Source organism: Rhipicephalus microplus, unplaced genomic scaffold (genome assembly GCF_043290135.1).
Source record: "Rhipicephalus microplus isolate Deutch F79 unplaced genomic scaffold, USDA_Rmic scaffold_12, whole genome shotgun sequence".
Lineage (NCBI taxonomy): Eukaryota > Metazoa > Arthropoda > Arachnida > Ixodida > Ixodidae > Rhipicephalus > Rhipicephalus microplus.
Window position 1 is genome coordinate 43,929,379 of NW_027464585.1, and position 26,731 is coordinate 43,956,109.

Genomic DNA, 26,731 nt, shown 5'->3' on the forward strand with positions numbered 1-26,731 from the left:
CAGAGGGCGGTGCATTACGGAGTTTCCTTCTCAAAAAACCCAGCTTTCGCTTCGCCAGTCCTGTAATATTGTCAATATGCTTGTCCCACTTTAAACCGCTGGATATAGTAACACCTAAGTATTTAAGCTCATTAGAACTCTTAATTTCTCTATTGTTTATTGTGTATTTATAGTTAAGGGGGGTTTTTTTATTTGAAATTGTCATGCACACAGTTTTATCAAAATTAATTTTCATGTCCCATTTTTCACACCAGTTGTCAATACATCGAAGAGCATCATTGAGGAGCATTTGATCAGAAACACTTTTCACATGACAAAACAAGAGACAATCATCTGCATCTAACCTTACATCAACAAAAGGAGGCACAACCGTTGCAATATCATTCATAGTCTTGCGGGTGGGGTTGTGTACATAATCCCCTTGAGCTGTGGAAATGTGTACATCGGCCAGACGGGTCGTTGTTTAAATGATCGACTCCGAGAACATGAGACGTCCTTGAAGGTTCTCGCAAATGGCACGCACTTTTCAATGCATTTCAGCGATTGTGGGTGCAAACCGCAGTTTGTCAGCACGAGAATTCTGGGCAAATAAAAACATCAACTGACCAGAGAAATCATACAAGCAGAACAGATTAGGGCGAATGCAAGCACGTGCATCAGTGTTTCTTTGGTAGCAATAAGTGAAAAAGGGGTGTTTTTTTTAGCTGTTGAACGTATACCTTCTTTTCTTATGGGAAAGGGGGGGGGGGTGAAACCTTGAAGTAATAGTTGGTTGCGCCTGCGCATTTGTGTTCTCGTGCAATGAATTTTTTCTAATAAAAGTTCAGTTGTAAGTGAGCATTTTTCCTGTCAAGTGCTTTTCCTTCTACCTTGTGCGCTCACATATTTGCACATTATGACTGTATATACATCAGTCACAGTGGTTGTATGTAACACGCGCCTCAAAGAGCATCGAAATTCATTGAATGAAGCCGTCTCGTCGTGCCTCACATTGTCCGTCAAGCAAATGTAACTTCATCTTCGGAGGCACGAAATATCCCCCACCACAATATGTCGCACATGCAAAATTCACTTCATCCGAGAAGAGCTGCTGGCAAGCGGGAAGCATGCATGCGGCTGTGGAGTACGCACTTTTCTTATGAATGCTGGCAACTCGTTGGTGGCGTTTGTGTGCTTGAAAATCCATTGCATGGTGCACATTTAAAATAAGAGAACTGCAAACACCACAAGCAATCCATTGTACAATGAAAGCTCAGTAATTCGAACTTGAATAATTTGAATTTATGAATGATTCGAACTGTAAGTTATGGTCCGGCCAAGCTCCATACAAGCCTATGAATAAAAAAGCCCGTTAATTTGAACGCAAGTAGGTTTCGTCGTGGATAATTCAAACTACGCGCCACCACGCTGGCGGCATGGCTAGCCACTCGATAGGGCGGCTGCCGAGTTATGAGGCGGCGTTGACAGGGAGTGGAGAGAAAAACGGAAAAACTGGCACGGAGGCCACAGTGCAGAAAATAGTGCCACTTACTCTTCACCCCCTTCCCCCCACAATCTTTCTCTCTAGGCGGCTGCCTGCTCTCCATCTTACGTAACCTCCAAGATCAGTTTTTTTTTTTTAAGTGCCAATCTCGGAGCCTTTGAAAATCCTAGGTAGTTGCCGCTGCTAGACGACAGATGGCATGACCAGCACAGAGCAAATCGAGTGTGTCGTAGCTTCGGCCAGGCTTCTCTGCAGTCTCTGTCTCGGCTGTGCCTCGTACACCTTGGTTGTTGGTGCTGGGAGTAGCTTCTGACCATCGCGATTCTTTGTGTTCGTATTAGGCCTCGGCTAACGTTTGCTGCGGTAGCGCTGGTAGTAGCTTCCCGTCTGTCGCGATTTTGCTGCTACGACTTGATGGCGTGTGCTCGCGGCAAATACCGTGCCAAAACACTTCAGGATAAAGCAATACTTTTTTGCAGACTAGTTGGTTCATACTTGAAAAATTGAATTGCTGCACAAACTTGAAGAAAAAAACAAGAGAGACAGGAAAGAGTGCAGACTACCAACTGTTTATTGTCGTTTTTTGAAGCCAATATATACATGCTACGCTGCGCTTCCACGATGCGCACAAAACCAAAGACGCCGCAAACAAAGCCGACCAAATCAAATCAAAATTGACTGCCACCACAATGACAAACGTGAAAAATGGCAAAATACAAAAGTGATACCCACCACGATTTAAACTGCTTACTCCCAAGGTGTGCGCTCATCTTATATCTTTTATTATTTATTGCACCAAGCATCAACTAAAGCATGAAAAAATGAAAACATGTTCTAGAGATTTTCGTTTTAAAACCCTAAAAATAGCGCTTAGCACCAAATAAAACAATAAATTAACATTTTCATATTCACTCCAAGCAGCCCTAAATGAGAAACCAGAAGAAGCAGTACGCCGAGAGAGTCAAAAACTACACTAACATAAAATCTAACAAAACATTCCGTAGCGTCACATGGGAAAGAAAACAAGAACACTAATAAACAACACAAAGAAAGATGAATGGAAGAGAACACAATGCAAGGCGTTAGCCACAACATTACACATGACCTTGCAGGAAGACCATTTCCCTGTCCGAAAGTGAAATGGAAGGCATGCTTATGCACTTGTCATCATATTGCCTGATAAAGTACGCTTCAATTATCTCTCTTTCGGTCTTTTCACGCGCCTTAGCCATGACTGACGCACTCTCGAAACGGGGGGTGCAACCGCATGTCCTACAGTGGAAATCTAAATGACCGCCATTTTTTCCTTTTACGGCCAGACTGTGCTCACGCAAGCGTTCGTTGAGGCAACGCCCCGTCTGCCCTATGTACACCCTCCCACACGACAAAGGAATCAGATATACAATCGCAAATACACACCTAATGAACACGTTCGCATGCTTTTTTGTGCATTTTGCCTTCTTCTGTTTAGTCATTAACGAGCAGATCTGACGTAACTTTGTAGGCGCAGAAAACAGTACATCAACACCGTACCTATTAGCCACCTTTACATTATGGGAAACACTATGTAAGTAAGGCATAACATGAATAGGCCTCTTCTCCCTTCCTTCGACAGTTGGACCCCCGCCCTTGTATTTTTTAAGAAGGCTTTCACAAGCGCTAGCTAAAAACTGTGCTGAGTACCCAGCCGCACCCAGACGAGCTACCTGATCCTCGAAGCTTTCAGAGATCAGATGAGGGCAAGACTTGTCGAGGGCTTCCGCACAAGCTGACAACACAATGCCCCTCTTAACCAACTTCGAGTGCGCACTATCAAAAGGCAACAAGCCTTTCTTCGATCGCGGATTGTACTTGGAGCAGATGTGCTCCTTGGCAAACTTCAGCCGTAAGTGCATAAGTGCCGTAAGTGACAAGTGCATAAGCATGCCTTCCATTTCACTTTCGGACAGGGAAATGGTCTTCCTGCAAGGTCATGTGTAATGTTGTGGCTAACGCCTTGCATTGTGTTCTCTTCCATTCATCTTTCTTTGTGTTGTTTATTAGTGTTCTTGTTTTCTTTCCCATGTGACGCTACGGAATGTTTTGTTAGATTTTATGTTAGTGTAGTTTCTGACTCTCTCGGCGTACTGCTTCTTCTGGTTTCTCATTTAGGGCTGCTTGGAGTGAATATGAAAATGTTAATTTATTGTTTTATTTGGTGCTAAGCGCTATTTTTAGAGTTTTAAAACGAAAATCTCTAGAACATGTTTTCATTTTTTCATGCTTTAGTTGATGCTTGGTGCAATGAATAATAAAAGATATAAGATGAGCGCACACCTTGGGAGTAAGCAGTTTAGATCGTGGTGGGTATCACTTTTGTATTTTGCCATTTTTCACGTTTGTCATTGTGGTGGCAGTCAATTTTGATTTGGTTTGGTCGGCTTTGTTTGCGGCGTCTTTGGTTTTGTGCGCATCGTGGAAGCGCAGCGTAGCATGTATATATTGGCTTCAAAAAACGACAATAAACAGTTGGTAGTCTGCACTCTTTCCTGTCTCTCTTGTTTTTTTCTTCAAGTTTGTGCAGCAATTCAATTTTTCAAGTATGAACCAACTAGTCTGCAAAAAAGTATTGCTTCAACATATTTCTAGTTCTGCGGACTCTTTCCTATGTTACCTGAAGAAGCCACAAGCTGCTAAGGCTTGCGTGAACCTTGTCGCACAGTCCATCTGCATGTCTCGATATCTGTCCTACTGCGTAAAGAAGAAATACGTTCCTATTGAAGTGAGAGTACTTTTCGGCGCTCTGGAGCCATCCTGGGGCCACGCCAAGAGAGTTTGTAAACTGATGAAGTCTGAATCGTGGAGACAAGTGCGATTCTATTTTGACTGGCTCAAGGTAGTACTCCAAGAGGAGTGTGGTTGTGATACAGGCCAGCAACAGTTTGCAAAGCACAAAAGGAAGGCGAATCAGTTGGCGGAGTTCTTGTGGCAGAACGTCAGGTCAACATTTACTTCAAAACCACGACTGGCTGCAACAGGCAGTAGTGTCACTTACCTGGGTGACGTAAGGATCCCTGCAACTGTGGAGCAAGTCCTCAAAAAGGGTCCCAAATACAGTTCCCAACCCCGTTCAACGCGTCCTGAAATGTTGTCCCACGTGCATCGATTTGGCCAACGTGTACAAGAGCAGGACCAACAGAGGGCCATCGGGGATGGAATAGACTGCCTGGTGAAAACCGTGAGTGATCAGCGGGTTCCTAGGCCTCCTCTAAAATTTGTCGTCAAGGCACTCAAAGAAAGGAACTTGATGGTTCTAACCTCAGACAAAGAGGGAGGATTCGTGGTTCTTCCTGAACGCATGTACAAGGACAAGGCACTAGATGCAGTATGCAAAAACTTCAAGGAGGTGCATCTCTGTCCAAAGAAACGGAAAACCATGATACAAAAACTGTTGAAAGAAATGAACCTTGATGCGCTCTGCAGAGAAGTGGTAAAAACAAGCAATGTGACGCTACAGTCATTTTTCACTTGCAAGACGCACAAGTGTGACTACCCGCTTCGCCTCATTGTGTCCGAGAAGGGCAGCTGGCAAAGGGTAGTGTCACGGTACCTACAAAGCGTACTTGGCTCTCTTAACAGCGGTGACCCTTTCTTAGTGCGAAGTTCTTTGGAAATCGTTTCTACTTTGAAGGAAAGCTTACCAGTGGCGTCCACGGCTTTTTCAATTGATGTGGAAGAGCTTTTTTACTCAATTCCACATGGCGCGCTTTTTGATGCTGTCAGGAGTGCAATCGAAGAATTCGGTGAAATTAGTTTCCAAAACAAGCATGGTATCTTCGTGAATAACTTTTTGGAACTTTTAAAATTCTACCTAGAGTCCACTGCAATCGGCCACCAGGAGGGCACCTACGTCCAAAAAGCTGGAATTTGTATTGGATCTGCAGTCGCACCTGTTCTTAGTGACATTTTCTTGGCAGCCTTCGACCAACGCCTGAAGGATGATCTGTCCCATTTGGATGTCGTTCGCACCTTCAGGTATGTGGACGACTACCTTATCGTGCTTGGGAAGGTCCCATGTGAACGGGTACAAGGTGTTGTGAAAGGTGTCCTTGAGGTTTTCAACAGACACTCCAGTGGCCTGAAGTTCACGCACGAAATGCCGGCTGATAATGAGATCCAGTTTCTGGATCTACGGCTGAAGTTTGCCAAGGAGCACATCTGCTTCAAGTACAATCCGCGATCGAAGAAAGGCTTGTTGCCTTTTGATAGTGCGCACTCGAAGTTGATTAAGAGGGGCATTGTGTTGTCAGCTTGTGCGGAAGCCCTCGACAAGTCTTGCCCTCATCTGATCTCTGAAAGCTTCGAGGATCAGGTAGCTCGTCTGGGTGCGGCTGGGTACTCAGCACAGTTTTTAGCTAGCGCTTGTGAAAGCCTTCTTAAAAAATACAAGGGCGGGGGTCCAACTGTCGAAGGAAGGGAGAAGAGGCCTATTCATGTTATGCCTTACTTACATAGTGTTTCCCATAATGTAAAAAAGGTGGCTAATAGGTACGGTGTTGATGTACTGTTTTCTGCGCCTACAAAGTTACGTCAGATCTGCTCGTTAATGACTAAACAGAAGAAGGCAAAATGCACAAAAAAGCATGCGAACGTGTTCATTAGGTGTGTATTTGCGGTTGTATATCTGATTCCTTTGTCGTGTGGGAGGGTGTACATAGGGCAGACGGGGCGTTGCCTCAACGAACGCTTGCGTGAGCACAGTCTGGCCGTAAAAGGAAAAAATGGCGGTCATTTAGATTTCCACTGTAGGACATGCGGTTGCACCCCCCGTTTCGAGAGTGCGTCAGTCATGGCTAAGGCGCGTGAAAAGACCGAAAGAGAGATAATTGAAGCGTACTTTATCAGGCAATATGATGACAAGTGCATAAGCATGCCTTCCATTTCACTTTCGGACAGGGAAATGGTCTTCCTGCAAGGTCATGTGTAATGTTGTGGCTAACGCCTTGCATTGTGTTCTCTTCCATTCATCTTTCTTTGTGTTGTTTATTAGTGTTCTTGTTTTCTTTCCCATGTGACGCTACGGAATGTTTTGTTAGATTTTATGTTAGTGTAGTTTTTGACTCTCTCGGCGTACTGCTTCTTCTGGTTTCTCATTTAGGGCTGCTTGGAGTGAATATGAAAATGTTAATTTATTGTTTTATTTGGTGCTAAGCGCTATTTTTAGGGTTTTAAAACGAAAATCTCTAGAACATGTTTTCATTTTTTCATGCTTTAGTTGATGCTTGGTGCAATGAATAATAAAAGATATAAGATGAGCGCACACCTTGGGAGTAAGCAGTTTAGATCGTGGTGAGTATCACTTTTGTATTTTGCCATTTTTCACGTTTGTCATTGTGGTGGCAGTCAATTTTGATTTGATTTGGTCGGCTTTGTTTGCGGCGTCTTTGGTTTTGTGCGCATCGTGGAAGCGCAGCATAGCATGTATATATTGGCTTCAAAAAACGACAATAAACAGTTGGTAGTCTGCACTCTTTCCTGTCTCTCTTGTTTTTTTCTTCAAGTTTGTGCAGCAATTCAATTTTTCATTCAGGATAAAGCTGATATCATGCCGGAAGTGGACGCCGGACTCTTGCCTAAGCAAGATATCGCGAAAAAGCATGGGATACCGAAAACGACGCTATCTACTTATATAAAAAATTGCCCCGTGTCTGCATGTGATCTGCAAATGTCGTCGAAAGACGATAGTCTTGCGGGTGGAGAGAGTGAACAAAACATTTATTTGACGTTCTGCGCAAGAAAATAGGTGAACGGTATTCCGGAGGCGCTGCGCTCGACTGCCTCAAGCGTGCAGCGGAGACAAACGAGCGCATCAAGTCACATCACGCATGAGACATGAGCGCCATCTGGCAGTTTCTTTTGGAAAACAAAGCGCGTGGCCATGCACACCCATCTCAGAGGTGATAAGGTCTAGAACGCGAGGCGACGGGTAGGTGCCACCACCATCTCGTCTTAGCAAAGCGTTGAAAACACTCCCCGTTCCGTGCAAGCGTTGCATGATAAGCGCAGCGTGATAAGCGCTACAGTCCTTAAAATTACTTATGTATGCGTTTTCTAGTAAGAGATGCATATGCAGAATATATGCATGTTGTTATGGTGCCCCAGACTTGCACAATAATTGCTTTTTAATTGACAATCGCACAAGCATGAACGCTCAACCTTGAGCAACATTGGGGATCGCTGCGGATGGGTTGGCCGTTTCCAGTAACCGATGCCAGTAAGAATGGACAAACAGACAAATGTACAGACAGACAGACCAAAATTTTTGCGTCGAAGGTCCCCAAGAAAGACTATTGTATTTAAAAATAGGAGAACTACTGAAGACACCTTATAGGCACAAGTTGCGAGCAAAAGGAAGAGGTTGCGGCCCACAATGTATCCTGACCACGAGAAAGTGCTTCTCATTTGGGTAAAGAAAATGTGTTCACAGGACATACCACTGAGTGGCCCAGTCAAACTGGCAAAGGCAGTGAACTTCGCCCTGCCACTAGACTATGACGACTTTGCTGCTTCAGATGGGTGGTTGCATCCTTTTCGCAAGCGCTACGATCTCGTTTCGAGAGAAGAAAAGTAAAGAATGGATAACTGTGATGGTTGCTGCGAACATGACCGGAACTGAGAAGTTGCCTCTGTTTGTGATAGACAAATAGAGAAGTCCTCGTTGCTTCAAGAGCATCCGGTCCCTCCTATCAGACTACCCGGCCACCAAAAAGGCCTGGATGACGGGGGAATCGTTTGCGCAGTGGCTGGGGAAGCTTGACAAGAAGTTCGAACGCTGTGACCGCAAAGTCCTGCTTCTTGTGGACAACTATTCGGCTCATAAAGTCAACGTTGAGACGAAGGCATTGAGCAGGCCTTTCTTCCAGCAAACACGACAACGGTACTGCAGCCCATGGACCGGGGTATAATTAGAAATTTGAAATCCATTTTATCGGCATCATATGTTGGAACGAATTATTTTGTGCAATAACTACCAAGTGATGCTCCTAAGTGCTTGTGCGTGCTTGGGAGCAAGTGACAGCATTTACGATAGCAAATTGCTTTCGCCACTGTGGCTTCAGCACCAGTGGCTTCAGCACAAGCTCTGCAAGCTGATGAGCCACCAGTGCTCAAACACGGCGTCACCGCCCCCATGGCGGACATTTTGGAAGACGTCTGCTTTGCGGACTACGTAGCTGTGGACTCAAGTGCAGTGGTGTGCGGTTCACTTATGGATGGTGACATAATATGTCAGGAGAGAAGTGCAGAACCTGTCGCTGCCAGTGACGATGATGAGGAGGAGGACGAAGCACCAGTGCGGCCCTCTGCTGCAGAAGTCAAGGCCGGATTGAATGCCACCCGTCTTAAGTTTTGAAGAAGGCGGAGAAGAAGCCCTGTGCCAAATTTGCTCGTTAGAGCAAAAAGTGCTGGCTGTCGCCTTCAAGGAAAGAAGGCAGACCGTGATCACAGATTTTTTTCAAAAAATAAATTGTTATGCCCTACTCGCAGTGTACTATTGTTGTTCTTCACTTTCGTTAGTTCGAACTTTCGTTAATTCAAACTGAGGCGGCTTCCTTTTGAGGTTTGAATTAACGAGCTTTTACTGTATGGTTCTTCTTCTACGAGACATTCTTACACTGAAATTTCAGAAAAACACTTAGGATGGAGTGAGGACAAAAATACATGCTGTTCTGTAGACACACACCTACACAAAGTTGATTTATATATTGATATGTGGGGTTCAACGTCCCAAAACCACCATATGATTATGAGAGACGATAGTAGAGGGCTCCAAAAATTTGACCACCTGGGGCTCTTTAACGTGCGCCCAAATCTGAGCATGCGGGCCTACATCATTTCTGTCTCCATCGGAAATGCAGCCGCTGCAGCTAGGATTTGATCCCACAACCTGAGGGTCAGCAGCCGAGTACCTTAGCCACTAGACTACCGCGGCGGGGCTACATGAAGTTGAGTATGTTGGCAATGCTGATGCACAGAAACTTCTTGCATCAAGGTAGTGAGCAACCTTTACATGCTTCACTTTTGCGATAAACTTCAAAAGTACTGCTGGTGTTGCAACCATTGGAACACTAAGAGACAATCACATTACACCACTCCCTTCAATGTGTTTCATTGTTCTTCACATCGCTCTATCCGTATCACTTCCTTCACTAGACTGATGACAGCCAACAGAAAACAAAGCCAACAAAAGTAAAGATACGCTATTAATGATAGTATAAATGTGAAGAAAATAAAGAGGACAAAAAGGCTCATGCAGTAGCCAAACTACACTCGTGGTCATGGCTATGAGGGGCATTGACAAACATGCTCTCAGGTTTCTATGCATCTCCCACAAGATGTACGAAAGGCCAACCATCACCATGCAGCTCAATCGGTTGAGCATCAGGCATGTGTTATCCAGTGCTTATTTCATAACCACACTAAAAATAACAACCCCTATAGTACTTTCCTTGGCTTTAGTGCTTGCACGATGCCATTAATATTAAGCCCAGAAAGAAAAACGAGTAGTTATTCAGTTCCCCTTCCTAGGTATTACATGTATCGCTAAAGAGACAACTGAGATTGCTACAGAAATTACCAAAATGCTGGCACGATCGCCTCTGGGGCGGGCAAGTGCTGGCAAAAGAAAAATCATGGCAAGAGAATGAATTCACCCACACTTCATGCACACAACCCTGCAATGCAGTCCCTTTCTAAGAGAAGAGGGTATAACAGTGTGCCCACACTAAAGCTGGGGGGTTAATAAGAAAATGCATACCCTCCTTATAAAATGTACAGGAAAAGAAATTTTGCATCTCTTTCATGTATAAAGGTTTCAGCTCTATTGCATTGAACATGCTGCAACTGATAATATTGAGCAGACAAAAAAAAAAAAAAAAACACTCATGCACAGGAACGAAAACCCACGAAAAACCTGTAAGCAAATGTAATCTCTGCAGGAAATCATCCTTGCCCACCTTTGCAAGACCTATGTCCAGAAGGCGCCTTGCTTCGCGATAGCCACTGGGGGACGGAATCCTTGTCAATGCTGCCACTCACCGGGGGTGTGGCTCAAGCTGCTCACTCCACAGCAATCAGGGAGTGGATCATACTGCAGGGGGCATTCAGTTAAAAACATCCTCTGTCAGTAGACTCACAGTGCCAAGTGTAGAGAACCATCCCTTTTCTCTTTTTAAACAGATATAACAGTACAAATGTCACAAGACACAAACTGCTATTTTAATGTGACCTTCTTGAGTTGGTTCTTTCAATCGCCACTGCACACTGCAAAGCCAGAAGGTTTGCTTTTTGTATCCGACAAAAATGTGCAACCTGCAGACTTAGTGTTCGGACTTACACCTAGTCACGAAACTGGGATGCCTAAGACACCTCAACTTTAATGGTAAGAACTTGAGGTTAGAGATTTTGGTTTATCTATACAAGAACCTCCTGTGTGTTTTTCAATTTGTGCCCTAAGTTACTCACGAATGACCTCCATTAACTCTTATCCCCAACTCCTCCGAATCTAAAGCTATGAAAACCTTCTGTAAACACGCAGGTAATATCATTGGAGGGATCGTGTCTCCCTGCCTTATTCTTTATTGGGATTCTGTTGCTTTCTTTATGGAGAACGATGGTGGCTGTGGATCCGCTGTGGATTTCTTCTGGTATGTTTATGTACGGTTAATCAATGCCCTGATTCCACAGTGCTTGCATCAGTGCCTATGTCTCGACTTAGTCAAACGCCTTCTGGTAACCTATGAAGGCTATCTGTAGCCTACGGCTTGGTTGTATGGATTGATATATGGGGGTTTGATGTCCCGAAACCACCATATAATTATGAGAGACGCCGTAGTGGAGGGCTCAAGAAATTTCGACCAGCTGCAGTTCTTTAAGTTGCACCCAAATCTGAGCACACGGGCCTACAGCATTATCGCCTCCATCGAAAATGCCGCTGCCGGGATTTAATCCCACGACCAACAGGTCAGCAGCCGAACACCTTAGTGCCTAGACTACCGCGGCGGGGCGTGTTGGTTGTATTCCACGCATTTCTCTATCCCCTGAGTGATAGTATGAATATTGAATGCAATCTATCGTTAAGTAACATGAACGAAATTCTGTTCGGCCCTTTGGTTGGCTGAACTCCGTTATCTTAATTCGATTAGCTATTATTTTTGAAAATAGCTTGTAGACATCGGATTGGCCTGGAATTTTTTTTTTCAAATCCTTGGCACCCCCTTTTACACACCAGTGTAATTATGAGGCATGTTCTGGAGAAGGGCTACGGAAATTTCCACCACCTGGTGTTGGTGTTCCTTAACAACGTGTACAGACTTTGCAGTGTACTCAGGCCTCAAGCATTAAACCTCCATTGAAATGCAACAACCACAGCCAGAATTGAACTCGCACCCTTCAAGTTGACAGCTGAGCCTCCCAAGCACGGTTCCACCACACCGACACGAATAGAGGAGGAAAGATAAAAAGAATTGAGCAAGGCCACTAATCACTAAAGTGCACCACTAGTACAAAGCTACTTGTTTGTTTTATAGCTAAGTGAAACGAAACACCGTTTGCCACAAGAAACAGTAAATGTTGCCATTTATTGCTTCGTCAGTCACGTGGTTTTCTCTCCATTGCACTAAAGCGCACACGTTATTGGGAGCTCCATCAACGACATCCCCTCTTAGCCGTGCAGCTAAGCTTGCGTGCAGCAGTTTCAAGAAAGTGGTTTTGAACGAAGAAAAAAAAAAAAAAAGGCAGTTCCCACGTGCAGTGAGAATCGATGGTATGCAAAGCACGAATGAGGAAGGTTGATATGTCACTTTAAAATGAGCACAACGTTACGAGGCCGACGTAAATTATGCCGTACATGACGTACATGTCATGATTATCATGTTTAGATGTGTCATTTACCTTCGTCATCTATTCACATCATGTAATTCCAAACTTGATATATGTGGAGCCAGCGAAACAGCCATGAGCATGCTATGAGCGTAGCATGTAGCGATGTTTTACATGACACACATGTCATGATCATGTTTGGTCATGTTATTTACCTTTGTCGTCTATTCACGTCACGTGGTACAAAGTTTGGTATTATGTGGAGCTAGCAAAACGGCCGCTAGCATGCTATCAGCGTAGCATGTGGTCATGTTTTACATGACACGCATATCATATTTATATTGTTAGGACAAGTCATTTACCTTCGTGGTCTATTCACGTCACGTGATACCGAATTCGGTATATGTGAAGCTAGTGAAACGGCAGCATGCGAATGATGGGCATGGTATGTAATCATGTGCTTACATGACACACATCTCATGATTTTCATGTTTGCACCAGTCATATACATTTGTCATCCTTTCAGATCCCTTAATAGCAACATTGGTATATGTGAAAAAAGCGCAACGACTGCGAGCGCACCATGAGTGTGGCGTGTTGTCATGACTTACATGACATGCATGCCAATTTCCACGTTAGGGTCTGTCCCTTATGTCTGCCATGCAGTCAAGTCATACCATGCCAGTTTTGCAATATGTCATGTGAAGAAAACCACCGCAAGTACAGCAGGACCATAAAATGTACATCATGACATACATGTCATGATTTTCATGTTAAGACTGGTACGTATGCTCGTCCCACAGTCATGTTTTGCTATACTAAATTTGGTATCAATAGCATTATTGAAACGGCCAAGAGAGCTAAATATAGTAGGCGCAGGTAGATACACTCAAAGTCGCTGAAGTTTGCTAAGAAATACTTCGCACTTAAAAAATGACAACATATCCACGAAATAAATGATGATGAGTGGGTGAAGCTCTGGAAATACATAGGTAAACCATGAAGCCTCCGTCAATCTTTCCCAGTCAATCATCCTGCAAAGATGTGACAAACACCTCGAGCGTTTTCACCGCGGCTTCATAGGCTCTCCGCTAAAGATCCTGTTGCCGGGGCTTCCGTGCAGCTTCGACTTCGTTGGCTCTCACTGCAGCGCATGCTGCAGCTGTTTTCCGAGCCCTCCGCTCCATCGCCGTTGTCACTCATAGGAAGCACGGCGCGAGCCAACTTTATACCTGTGCCTCTTGCTGTCTCCTATCCCACTAAAGCATGCATAAAACTGAAGCGAGTGCCGCAGCACCATATAGTGAGCAAGCCAAGTATTAGCTGTGCAACTGCCACAGGGCCACTGCCATCGCCATAGCAGTGGCTACTACAACTGTTACAACACCGGACAAACCTATGCCCTAAAGGGCTTTACCCCTAAAAGGCAGCACTATCTCTCAGTGGAAGTCACCTCAACAGCACTGCACAGCAAAGGAGAGTGGGAGAGAAACGAACGTAAGAAACGAGGGAGAGAGATATGATGGGAAATGAGGCCCTGCCCTGTCCTTCTCAGCCAAGGAAAGCCATCACACAGGTCAACAGGCAAAAGAAGGATATAAACAAGCAACACACGACGAACTCATGGTCGCATGAAGCGTTCAGCATCGCCGAAAGGCTGAACTTATAAAGACTACATAGGGAGGGCACAGATTGTGCGAGCCTGAATAACGGACAACTTTTCAAGAACAGCACAGACAGCTCATTCGTGGCAGAATTCATGTTTACCGCGCCCATGCAGCAGCCCGGGCACAAAAAGATGAGTGGTAAAGAGCAGGCAGCAACTGCGCACTGAGGATCTGGCAGCCTTCTGAGCCGATTGCAAGCGACAACAAGGCAATGACGGAAACAAGTTTGCTGGGCCTGACGTCCGCTTTCAGAAGGAGTTTCTCAAGTGGCTTCAGCTGTGATGTCTGCAACCGCCTGAGGCTGAAAGTTTCCGCTTATTTGGTTAACCATCCATACGGAGTGCTGGGACGGTAATCTTTTTTTTTTCTTTTCATTTAGTTCATAAAAGAAGAAATTGATTACATGCAGGGGTGAGTTATAAGGTAGAAAATATGGTATGAGGGAGATAACCATACTGTGTCAATATAGTATTTGAAAAGCAATGATGTGATGGTTTGAAACAGGGCGCAATATAAGAAGGTTACAAAAAACAAAAAAGTACAGCCCCTATACGTTGGCCCAACAAAAGCAGACGTTTAACCATTCACCCTATTTCACTAAACCATGCTCACAAAAAGAAGTGTCGGCAATCAGCATGTTCACATCATGCAAAAAGATTACGCAGATGGCAGTATCCAGTTGAGATTCATGACACATTACCGCACCATATTGCTATCTCAACACTACCTCAAACACAGAACTGGGCCTTTTAATGCTTGTGCATTAAAAAAAAACAGAAAATGGTGACTGACCCATAGAGGTAGTAGAAGAAAGAGAGTAGGTAGAAGGCCAGCTTGATCCAGCCCTCACGCATCGCCCGGTTCAGCTGGTCCGCGTTCATTATGCTTGTCGGGTCGTACAGGCCAGGCACACTCATCACAGGACGCTGCCGGTACCTGCCCACACCACAACGGCTTCAATTATTCTAGACTGAAGAACGGCATACCATATTCAAGACCCAAAAAATCGACCGCAATGGAAGACAAAAAAAGAAATAACAATAATAATGTCAAGCTAGTGCATCAATGAAGTGACGTCGCTATCTTCGAAAAGTAATAGCACAGTCATGCCAATACTTTCAGCATGCTGTAACCTGCAATTCAGTTTACTTATAACAAAAGCATTTCTGAAAAAAATTGGAGTAATTTTCCTATCTCTGATTTACACAGCACTTGGTCTTGTATAATTGTGCTGCAACAAACTTGAACGCACTGAGGCAATGAATGGAACATTAATAGATTATTATTAGAACTGCACCATATTATGCAGAGCGATTAGTGCAATAATGTGCAGCTTACTGCACAAGAACTAGGCACTGTGAACAGTCACACATGTACACCACTGTGTGGCCTCTTGCAGGGTGGCTGGGACAAAGCCACTTCTCCCTCCACGGGAGGCTGTGGTGACAAAGGAAAGAGGAAGAAGATAACAGCAGAAGAAAAGCATGCAGCACGCAGCAGAAAAAAAGAAAAAGAGCACGTGGTGGTAGCGAAGATGGAAAAAAGGAAGAAGCAGCAGCTAGGGCTCCAAAGAACATGGCCTTTGATAGGTTATCCAGCTTGGCGAGGGCTACACGGGAAAACCGCTGGGCAGCCTCCTGACGTGTCGCACTCTTGTGGACGCTTACGTACTTGGCGTCCGACTTCTATCCAGTTCTTGGCTACTACCTGGACTAGTTGGCAATCACCTCACCCGGCTGTTTATCATGATGTACCATGACGTGCCGATGAACTAGTAGCTGCTCATCAAGCCACGCCACCTCGTCCCGATCGTACACCGAGTGGTTCTACCGCTGGCCGGCTGTGTGACAGACGACTACGCCCACGTGAGCGGGTCACTGTTGTGTTTAGAAACTGCGTGCAGCCGTGTAGCGTACGTGAACGGGATCCCTGTGTCTGTCTGCGTATTGTCGCCAACAATCAGTTTCATTTATCAATATATATATCTGTTTACCGGACCTAACGTGTTCAGATTCATTTTTCAATGCACCACAGAGGAATTAAAGTGGTGTTCTATCAATCTTTCCTCTACAGGGGCCAACACGACGAGTGGCAGCAAAGGCAGCATAGATCACACGATCTTCCAAGGTGGCTTTAAGGGCAGACTGGTCTTAGACATTTTTTTTTGTTTATTTCTTCAGTGATCTTGATCAAACTGCACAGGGTTATGTAGTTTTTTCTGCTGATTTCAAATATTTAATTAGTTTTCCTGTAACTCACCTTGCTCCTGAGATAACTTAAGTTCGCCCCCTATTGTTTAAGGCCACCATAAAAAAGAGTGCTTATTTAAAAGTGATATTTAGGATATGCCAACATAGACTAAAGACTATAGAGTGAAAGTATGAAAGAGTTTTTGTTTTTAGGCCTTTATTAGTTATTCTACAGCAAAATGAACAATCCACTTTCAAAAGCAGTTGGAATTGTGTTAAGATTTCGATTAAGAAATAATTAAAAAAGCATGTGCTCTAAATTCTGCTCCCATACTTGCACTCTACACACATACAGGTTTCCACTGCAAAGATAATTATTATTGTACCTGCCTTAGCTGCAGATATATTAAGGCCTCGAAATTGAATAGTCGCAAATTCACTTTTTTGAGAAAAATGGAAAAAACTGAAAACACAGAGTTTCTTCAAAAAGCAACAATCATGGTGCGCATGTTTTGCAATCCCCATAAAGGCGCTCATAAATTTCAGTACAACTTTAGACACAGGTGCTGGCAAATTATAAACAAGCCTCAAAGTAGGTTCCCCATTTTTTGCAGGTTCTGCATGTTAACAGCACCAAGAATCTGGACAGTTAGAGTGACATTACAAAAAAATACTACTTCCTGGTGCGTGAAAATTTGCAGAAAAATAGAAAAATACTTGCAGAAACCAAATATGTCAATTTTAAAAAATGAATTTTTTTGTCACTTTTTGGTGCCAAAGTCCAAAAAGTGCCCCCTAAATGCCTTTTGGCAATTTCAAACAAAAAACCCAATGCTTCTGCTAAAATGCCAGGGTGCGTCGGTCACAGCACTGCTGCCTCACTTAAAAACTCTGGACACCACGTTTTGAGAAAGCTGGTAAACAGGGAGGCTGGTGTCTTTTTTTTTTTTTTGCGGTGAACTAACAACAGAGCCACAACTTCTCTGATGAACTTTTGCCTGAGATGATGGAAAAGACACAGCAGTCCTTCGGCAGAAGCTGGAAGGTTTGTACAAAACTGTCGAAGTTTGTGAAAGTTCTCACTCTTTTTGCACTGTTCGCTCATGCCCACTGCAAAGCTGGTATACCACGAGCTCTGTTTTAGATCATGTAAACAGGGAGTCTATCTTGTAAGCGTTCCATCACCGAACAGAGGAGGTACAAAACAAAGAGCCAATAGTTGAGCTGAGAGAATTCAGAAATGCTTTCGACACATAATGGAATGTACCTGAACATTGACATTATCAGTCATTGTTTTTCAAAGCTTTAGAATCAAGAGCAGGATGACTAACAATTCATTTGTGTGAATGTCTTGAGTGGACGCTGGGTGGTGTGGCGATTTCAAGAGTCATTCAGTGGTGATTTTTCCAAACTATTGGTGTGAGATTGGGGTGAGCCAGGCACAAAACAGGCAAATTCGATTCTCAGAGCTTTTTGCATTTTTGATCCAATCCACAATGTCGAGAGACCGTTTTAAATCCGTTTTATCGATGAATGGTGCCTCCGCCTGTATTGAGCCCATTTGATGGCTATTCTAATGTCTTCACCATCAGACGACACCTCGAGTGATCTCATGTGGCTCCCTCTCCATCCGATGTGTGACCGGCAGAAGCAAGGGACGCACAAAGAGCTCTAAGTTTGTGGAAGTGGAAGAGCTGGATAACCCTTGGCATAAGTAGTAAAGAAACTTGAGGAAATGCTCATTTTGGATAATTCCTCTTTCGCCAGGAAAGTACAAGTTCACTAAGCAAGGGAAAGAACAGTGCAAGGAAATCGAAACATAAACGTGGAAAGTGTGATGCGCAGCTAAAGAACAGACCAGCATTAGGTGTGGCAAAATATTGCCTGAGCATGCAAAACAAAGATATCCGAAACAAAAAAGAAATGCCCATTCTTTGCAAACACACAAATTGCTCGGTGAGTCGAGAGACAGACGCAAGCAGAGAAGAAACGAGTTGCTACCTCACCGAAAGGGAGCCACATCCACTTGGATGCTTCTTTCAAAACAAATGACTGAGCCAACAGGTTGACAACGAACGACAAACAATGCATCTGCGTTGACCCAATGGAGGGCATTACCAAGGAAACACTGCAAACTTTCGAAGACGTAGCACCTTCTCAAGCATACTTTTCAAAGCTAGATTATGGCTGGCAGATAACGCACGATGAACAAGGTTTGAAAATTTGCACTCATCCACTGCAGCAAAAATGTTCCTGCTTGCTATGCAGAGAATAATAGGAAACCTTCAATGCATTGCCATGGGGTGGAAGAGCACGAAGTTAACCGATAACAGAAACTATAGTATTTGTTTTGTATCATAACTCTCAGTGGTACATGTGTGAGAGACTGAGCAGCTGACGTTCCAAGCAACGAGGTCTCATTCCACATGACCACTCTTCTTTTGCAAGCAACTTTAGTGCCAGTTCATGCAAGTGCAAAAACAACAATAGAAAACCACAGGATCAACCAGCAGCATGCTAGTTTCTAACCACTTTGTGAAGCACTAGGATAAATGCTAGTGCCTTGTCCAAAACACCATCGCATTGTCTGTAGAAACCACTCAAAATGAAACTGGCACAGCGATTCCTCAAAATAATCACCCATTCTCCAAAACACAGCACAGATATCTTCAGATAGAAAAGAAGCGCCCACATGTTTAATTTCATGAATATCAGATTGGAGAGCTGCAAGCAACTGAGGAATCTGATTACAAACGACCTAATAGATTTTTTGAAAAACCATTGTGCCCACTTGGGCACACATCTCGACTTGCAAAGATACTGCCTCCCAGTAAAATACATGCCAAGAAAAGTGCTTTCATTGCCGTCGCCACACTGTCTTGGTCTAGGAGTACGACACAGTTGATTGACAGTGACAAAAGACTAAGAAGAAAGACTGGATAAAGTGCTCACTAGCAACTGAAAAATTTATTTGAAAAAATGTTTTTTTATACATGCATCACATAAATGTATGCTGCACGAAATTAATCTAATGAAAGCAGCATTATTATCTGGAACAATATAATTGAGTACAGTCATTCAGCCTTTTGCTCATGTCCTCGACAGAGGCGGCTGCCGATCGTGCCAGTAGATTTTCAGAAGGCTTTTGATGTAGCTCCTCATGACAAATCATTCTGTAAATTACAGTTCCTTGGTTTTCCTGGCTTAATCCTGTCATAGACATCTGCTAACTTAATGCATCAGAAACACCGTGCTGTAATTAATGGAGAGCAATCCTATTCTTTCTGGATAACCTCTGGCGTACGTCAAGAAACTGTACCTGGCTCACTATTATTCTTTACTGATTGTAACAACATAGAACAAGTGGCCACACACGCCCTTATGAATATTGGTTTTTTCCTTGATGAATGTGTTATTTTTTAACAACATCCATAAAGCCAAGGATGAGTTGTTTAGCTCAGTCTTAAACAATATTTTCAAGAGGAGCATGAAACAAAACTCTTCCAAGTCTGTGCTTCTGTGGATAACGAAAGATGAAAAACCTAGGCGAGCTCTTCGTCATAGGAATTGGTATCACAAAAGTGTCTTCACAGATGTAGTGCTTATTGTGCAGTAATACGTCCATTCGTGTTTGGCAGCTTTAGTACCAACTGACGTGTATGCAATTACATTGATGCCAGGTGACACGTTTCTACCGCGATAATTAAACAATCACAATTTAACCGTAGTAGTACCTGAAGTTGTTGACATATAGCTGGACACAGCAAACTATGAATCCCGCACAAATATGACATTTACAAGCACATCATAAACATTGATAGCAGATATAATGTCCTCCGAAACATCATCAACTAAGGAGAGAAACGGCACAGTGTGCACTCTCGAATAGCAGGTACTCTACGCTTGCGTTCATGCATACACTACAGTGTACGCTCGTTATAATAGACCCTCGTACAACAGACTTTCAGAAACAATGGATTATTATTCAGCCTATGTTTGGTCTGTGTATTAAATTAATGGAGCGAGCTTTGCTTTTAACGAACAACAATGCAATGGTCTATCAGCTGCAGTGGATTAAATAAGAAGCAATTTTCTTCGTGCATAACACATACTTTTGCCGTGTTGATGACCGACAACAGACTTGACCAAGCCACCTCTCCAAATTATTGACACAATTATTTTAAATAGTGACTGACAACATTCGTGGCTTTCAGCGAAGTCAAGCCTCCAGCCAAGGCTGTCTGAGAGTATGATGGTCACACTTATGATTGAAGTGTTGCAGCTGACTGAAATGCAACGCAAAGCGACTGCATCATCCCTCAAGGGTGCTCACCAATCTCTTATCATAACTTTCTTCTGAATCTAAGCATAAATAGCATAAATAGTTCTTGTCTTTTGCATTAGATGTTTGTCCCTCGTTACAGTAATGTTAGCCATCGCGAACATAATAAGACCAATGTCTTCTACAGTACGTTCTGGTGCTCCAAGCAGGTGATTCCATGGTCAAATTATAATCTAAACGTGTGAAAGTGCCTTGGTGCTGCTCAGTTCAGTACACTCAGACCACCTTTCGACCGGTAGTGTAGCGTTGAAGCTGCGACAGAGCAACTGGTCCCAGCGATAATTAGGCTTCCCAATTTAAGCAAATATGCTTAACACCCACAAAAATAAGAAATCATTTATGCCAAGCTAAAGAAATAAAATAACCGAAAAGATCTGCTAGTAACGTATTATTGGGCTAAGTTTCTCTCTTACTCACGGCACTCGCTCATTTTGAACTTGCGCTGTAATTTTGTTAATAGCAGTTGCTCATAATTGCAGTCTTCCGTAACCATACTGTCGAATACATTCAGTATGTATCATGAGAACTAGCCTGGCCTATACTGCTGAGCGAAACTGAAACACTCGTCAGACGGCGACGAGCACCTTCCTTCCCCACTTCACAGGTAGTTTAGATATTACAGATTTTGTACAAACCTGTTTTGCCAGATTATGTAACGAGAGTAAACTGCATTACCCTGCGTTTGAGCAACTCAGACGGCAGAGGTTTTTAGCTTGAGTCGCAAACGCGTACAGGCACTCCACCACCTCAATTGGCCTTAGGCCCGCCTCAACATTTCCGCTTAAGGTGCTACTGCCATTTGTACAACACTCCCCGTTATTGTAGTGCCTACATAGTCTTCACTAATCAGTTGTCATCCTGTGCGCAAACTGCTGCTGCGTTTCTGCAGATTTCTCCGACGTGGTATGACTGGATGTTGCGTTCCTCAGAGCGACACCAGTACACAGCAGGAGTGACAATGGAGGCCACTATAGCATACGACACTTCACTCAAAGCGGAGGAGTGAGCATCAAGACACTGTAGCTCACCCTACCCTGTCAAGAAAGGCCCCTTTGCAAGAGAGAAGGTGCACGAGATATAAAATGCATTCGCACACTGCGTCACATGTTTCCTGCAAGCTCAGTTGGAGAGCTCAGTAGGACTCATCGTCTCGGCAGATCTCTTGGGGGCGAAGCTCGTTAAGATCAAGGCTTTTCTATTGGCAGCATTGGTGACCACCACAGCCGTGATGTCAATGACCATGAAGATCATAAAATGATAAGCTTGTGCAGTACTGTGGAACTCCGCTGTTAGGTTCCTCGCTGCTGCATTTTCTTGGCTGTTACGTTGTCTTTCGTTGGTCCCGGCACAGTTCTCATAGGTATTGCAAGCTCCACTGTTACGTTGCAACTGTGAGAACGTTCCTGCATGATGGGTAGCATCCTAGTCGGTCGAACCCACCCAGGCACTGCCATTTCGATTTGACGTTTGACAGTCTTGGCCTAGCTTGGCTACGAAACAGGCTGCACAGAGCTGCAGCGAGTTGGAGAAGCCTCCCCTAGATGGCCATTTGTGAAAGGTTCTATTACCATTATCACTGTACTTACAACAGAAATTTCACTAAGAAATGCCGGAAGTTCATGACAGCCCCATCGCAGCATGTCGCACGTTGTGACTCGTCTTCAGTCCCTAACGTATGCTCTAAGCCTGTTACCGTTGAACTTGTCAAGGCAATCTTTGTCAAGCCTTAATGCTTTGCGTAAGCAAGAAGCGCTTTCCCTTGAGAAAAACACCAGGCCTGCGCGGAAGGCGCAGCACAGTCACAGCGAAAGCTAGAAGAGCGGCTTTCAGAGCTTTCAGAACTCATTGGGTAGCTACTGCAAGCACACTTGCTTGATACGCACTAGGGCATTATAATAAAACTTCTTGGGTAGTAGGCCGGCATTCGCTGTGCTATTTTTAGTCGTTCTTGTGAGAAGCAAGGTATCTGCTAAACACTTGCAAGGATTTTTAGGCTAATAGTTCATGCAGTGGCTGATGATGATGAGGAATTATGGCTGAAGTGGGTATGTGCCACAGTTATTAGAACAAGAACAAGCTTTTGTAATGGGTTGGGGCATTGAGCTACCCACTCATTACGCTGTTTGCATTGTGGGATGACTGTTTCTTTTTCTGTTTTAAAACGCTTTATAGGTCGCATTAATGCGATTGCTTTCCCGACATCAAGCCTGCCTAAGGCAAGTTTGCCAACAATTCCTAAGCACCGCTGTGGCTCAGTGGTAGTATACTGTTCTGACACCCAGCGGACCCGGGTTCGAGCCCCACTGAGTTATTGCTTTCTAATTTCATGCGATGTAGTTACAGACACACGGGCGGCGGCGAACAACTGCGCGTGACCCAAGTTGCGATTTCATAACAGCTTTCGCTGTAAAAGGTGAATGTACTTAAAGAAATCGACAAGCAGCCAGCGCAAAGAAGGGAGGACATTGCCAAAGACCTCGAACTGCCACCGTCAATGCTCAACAGTATCGTGTCAAAGCGTGCGAGATTGAAGGAAAAGCCGCTCTTCGACTCGAAAGCCAAGCAAGGTCGTGGCGCCAAGCACGGGAACCTCGACGAGGCTCTTCTCACCAGGTTAAAGCAAGCTCGCGCTGCCAGTATCAACTTTGACGGCAGCCTTTTACGCAAGGGCGATGAAAATAGCCGACAGACTGGGCATTGCTGATTTTGAGGTGTCAAATGGCTGGATCGACCGTTACTGCAAGAAGAGCGGCATTGCATACAAAACAGTAAGCGGAGAAGCGGCAAGCGGGAACGTGGAAACAGCTGATGATTGGAAGTCCCCATGGTCTGCTTCAATTAAAGGGTCCCTGCAAAACTATTTGAGCATGGTTAGAAAACGCTGTTGATCGGTAGTGAAGGCTCCCAACAACATGCGAGCCAAATATTATAGAACAAAACGCAGTATGGAATTCACAATAAATTATTGAAGTCAGCTAAAAATTGCTTTCTTCTATCGACAAATCACGTTACATGCCTAAAAATCACTCGTCGACGACCCATCTATCAGCCATTGGCTGATTTGAACATGGCGCGCTTGCTCGTTACAGAGATCGTCGCGAGAGGCCGCTACTTGTCTACGCGTGCGCGTGCGATCACATTGAAGAAGCGGCGCATTCGAAGAAAAAAAAGTGCTCAAGATCGCGAGGCTCGGGTGACGTTTTTCTGTGGTCCTGCACCCCCTCCCTGCTTAGCTTCCAGCACTTTCGTCAGACGAGAAAAGGTGGAATGCAATTGCAGCACGCGCCGAACCTTTGTAACTCCACCCGCACTGGACGGATTTTTAAAAATTTCGTGGCGTTAAATTTGTGACGCAACAAGCTCCTCCAGTGAATTCATTCCATGGTTACTTAAAAAAGTGTTTCAGGGCCCCTTCAAGGGACATTTTGCAACGCTGACAAAAGAGGCCTCTTCTTCCCTGTGCAGCCATCAAAATCGTTAAGCCTTAAGGGCGAAGCGTGCCAAGGGGCAAATGCAGCAAAGACCAGCTGATGGTGTTCTTTTGCTGCAATATGGACTGATAGGTCAAACTAAAGCTGTGGGTGATGGGCAAGTTTAAAAACCCACAGTGCTTGAAAAACATTCACCTGCTGTGATGCAAACAAAGTAGTAACAGTCGTGCGTGGATGACGTGCGCTTTTTTTTAAGAGTTTCTTCGATAATTCGATAATAAGATGTGTTCACAGTGCAGGAGGGTTCTCCTTTTCCTGGAGAATTATGCTACCCACCCGAGAAATCTGCCTTTCTTTCTTTCTTTCTTTTTTTCACTAAGTACGACAAGCCACTTGCACTCGTTGGCTGCCGTTGGCTCAATGAGGCAATGAATGTGCTGGGTGCCACGAGTACGACGCACGTCGACTACGTCGCTGTGGATGCTGCAGTCATGATGTCGGAGTGCCAGACAATCGCAGAAATCATTGCAAACACGATCACAACTGAAGACAACGGGGACATAAACGATGATGAAGAGCACAACCCACACGATTCTGAAGAGTTGGCAGTGGAGTCGGCCAATCTCTACATTGGAGAAGCTGTCACAGCCCTGGACTACCTTCGCAGGTATCTTGCACACCAAAGCGACGCTGGAAGCAATGCGGCCTTCCAGATTATTGAGAAATGCGAGGTGCTTACCAGCGAGCAAAAGAAGTGGCAGTCAAGTACCTTCGAATATTTTAAGTCTTAGGCTCATCTTAACGAAATAAATTGTTTGCAGTCAAAGCGCCTGTGCTCGCATTCATTTTCGAAGATTTCCTCACTCTTGTGTTTTCTCGGCGGCTACGTTTTTTTCTACCCGGTCCACTGAAAAAATGTATATTTAGCATGACTGGAAACAATTACCACCAAGAAAACGTGCACAGACCTCATTGTTGCCAACTTCAGATTGATATGTGGCGTTTTACATCCCAAAACCACCATATGATTATGAGGGACGCCGTAGTGAAGGGCTCCGGAACTTTCGACCCCCTGGGGTTCTTTAACGTGCGCCCAAATCTGAGCACACGGGCCTACAGCATTTTTGCCTCCATCGAAAATGCAGCCGCCGCAGCAGAAATTCGATTCCGCGACCTGCGGGTCAGCAGCTGAGTACCTTAGCCAATAGATCACCGCGACGGGGTGTTGCCAACTTCAGAATAGATCAGATGCCACAAAGCAGTAATAATGAAGCCAGAACAAAATTCACAACTCCACCAGATAAGAATTGTCTATAACCTCGACACTCATTTACATGCGAGAACAATCAATGTCACAGGTGAATTACGGTAACACCAAAAGATTGCCCGCTCATCATCATTCCCTTTGTGGGCAAGCCGTGTTTTTTGCTTAGTCCTGAAAAACACTGCTTTGTGCTCGTGTGGGAGTATTGTAAGTAGCTTGATTAGGATGTCCTGCCACGAAATTTGACTAGAGCTGCAAAACTATTTGATGTTGATTTACACATCCTCATAGCTTTAAGGGTGACGTCGCCAGTCAGTGCACATTTTTTTAGCATTCACCAGCGCTTTGATGCACTGTCCTCAAGAGTGGCGATGTGGGCTTGTTGGTGAACATTTGAAAGAAATTTATGTAGCGCGAGGAGAAAAAAGGAACACAGGAAAGAATAGACTGAGAGGACAGAGCGCTACTAGCAACAACATGTTTATTTTCGATCTCCAAGCCATTTTTAAGCCATAATCGTCAGGCGAGCAAGCAGATAAGCATGTGTATTCAGATAAATGCACGACAATGTCATCTACCTACAAGAAAAAACGATAAATAGGACAACAAAAAACCACACAGATAAAATCACATATCACTGCGTACGCAGGAACGCCAGTTCCTCGGGTGACAAGGCAATTGAAGGCTTGCTAATGCATACATCTCCAAGAGCATCAATAAGTTCGGCTTCTATGATCAACCGAGTCATCTCATCCTTATGCCGACCAACAATGATTGTACTCTAAAACAAAGGCTAGCACCCACACACGTGAATGTGAAGAGCGAGAAAACCTTCTGGCGGCAGTTTGTCCGCCTTGTAACTGTGTTCTCTCAATCGCTCATTCACACACCTACTGGTTTGGCCGACATATTTTTTCCCACATGTGAACAGAATAAGATAAATGACGAACGAAATGCACTCCACAAATTTGTGTGTATGCCTTTTTGTGCACAACACCCTTTCCCCATGTGATGGATTCGTCAGCACACACAACTTCCCAAGTTTATCCCCCACTGAAAATAGCACCCTAATATTGTCCCGATGTGCCACTTTCTTAAGGTTATGTGACAGCTGGTGAACATATGGAATTATGGCCGTGCGTCTTGATTTTGCCGGTGAATCGACATGAACATTAGATTGGCTTGACCTTGCACGAATCCTTTTCAACTCTTTTTCCGCAACTGAAACTAAAACATGATCCGGATAGCCCGATCCTTGCAAACGTGTAATCCGATTATGGAAGCTCTGCTTCATAAGGTGCGCACATGACTTGTTCAATGCGTTTTTGAGGCAAGTCGTCGCGATGGCTCTCTTGGTTAGTTTGAAATGACCGGAATGAAATGGGAGTAAAGCTTTCTGAGAACGCGGATCATAGCACCAGCGTGGCTGGTTGTCAGGACACTGAACACTTAAATCTAAAAACCTTATTCGTCCGTCGCTAGGCCATTCTACTGTCAC

At 44.3% G+C, this 26,731-nt stretch overlaps 1 protein-coding gene across 2 annotated transcripts in view; it reads right to left on the bottom strand.

Moving 5' to 3' along the window:
* Window positions 1–26,731, bottom strand: part of cni (protein cornichon) — a 104,979-nt gene that overhangs the window by 45,055 nt on the left and 33,193 nt on the right. For both annotated transcript variants that reach the window (XM_037418120.2, XM_037418119.2), the window contains exons 4-5: window positions 14,800–14,943; window positions 10,477–10,610 (exon numbers count right to left, since the gene is read on the bottom strand). In XM_037418120.2, coding sequence (XP_037274017.1) covers window positions 10,580–10,610; window positions 14,800–14,943 — 175 coding nt within the window. In that variant the 3' untranslated portion in view covers window positions 10,477–10,579. The remainder of the gene's footprint in view (window positions 1–10,476; window positions 10,611–14,799; window positions 14,944–26,731) is intronic.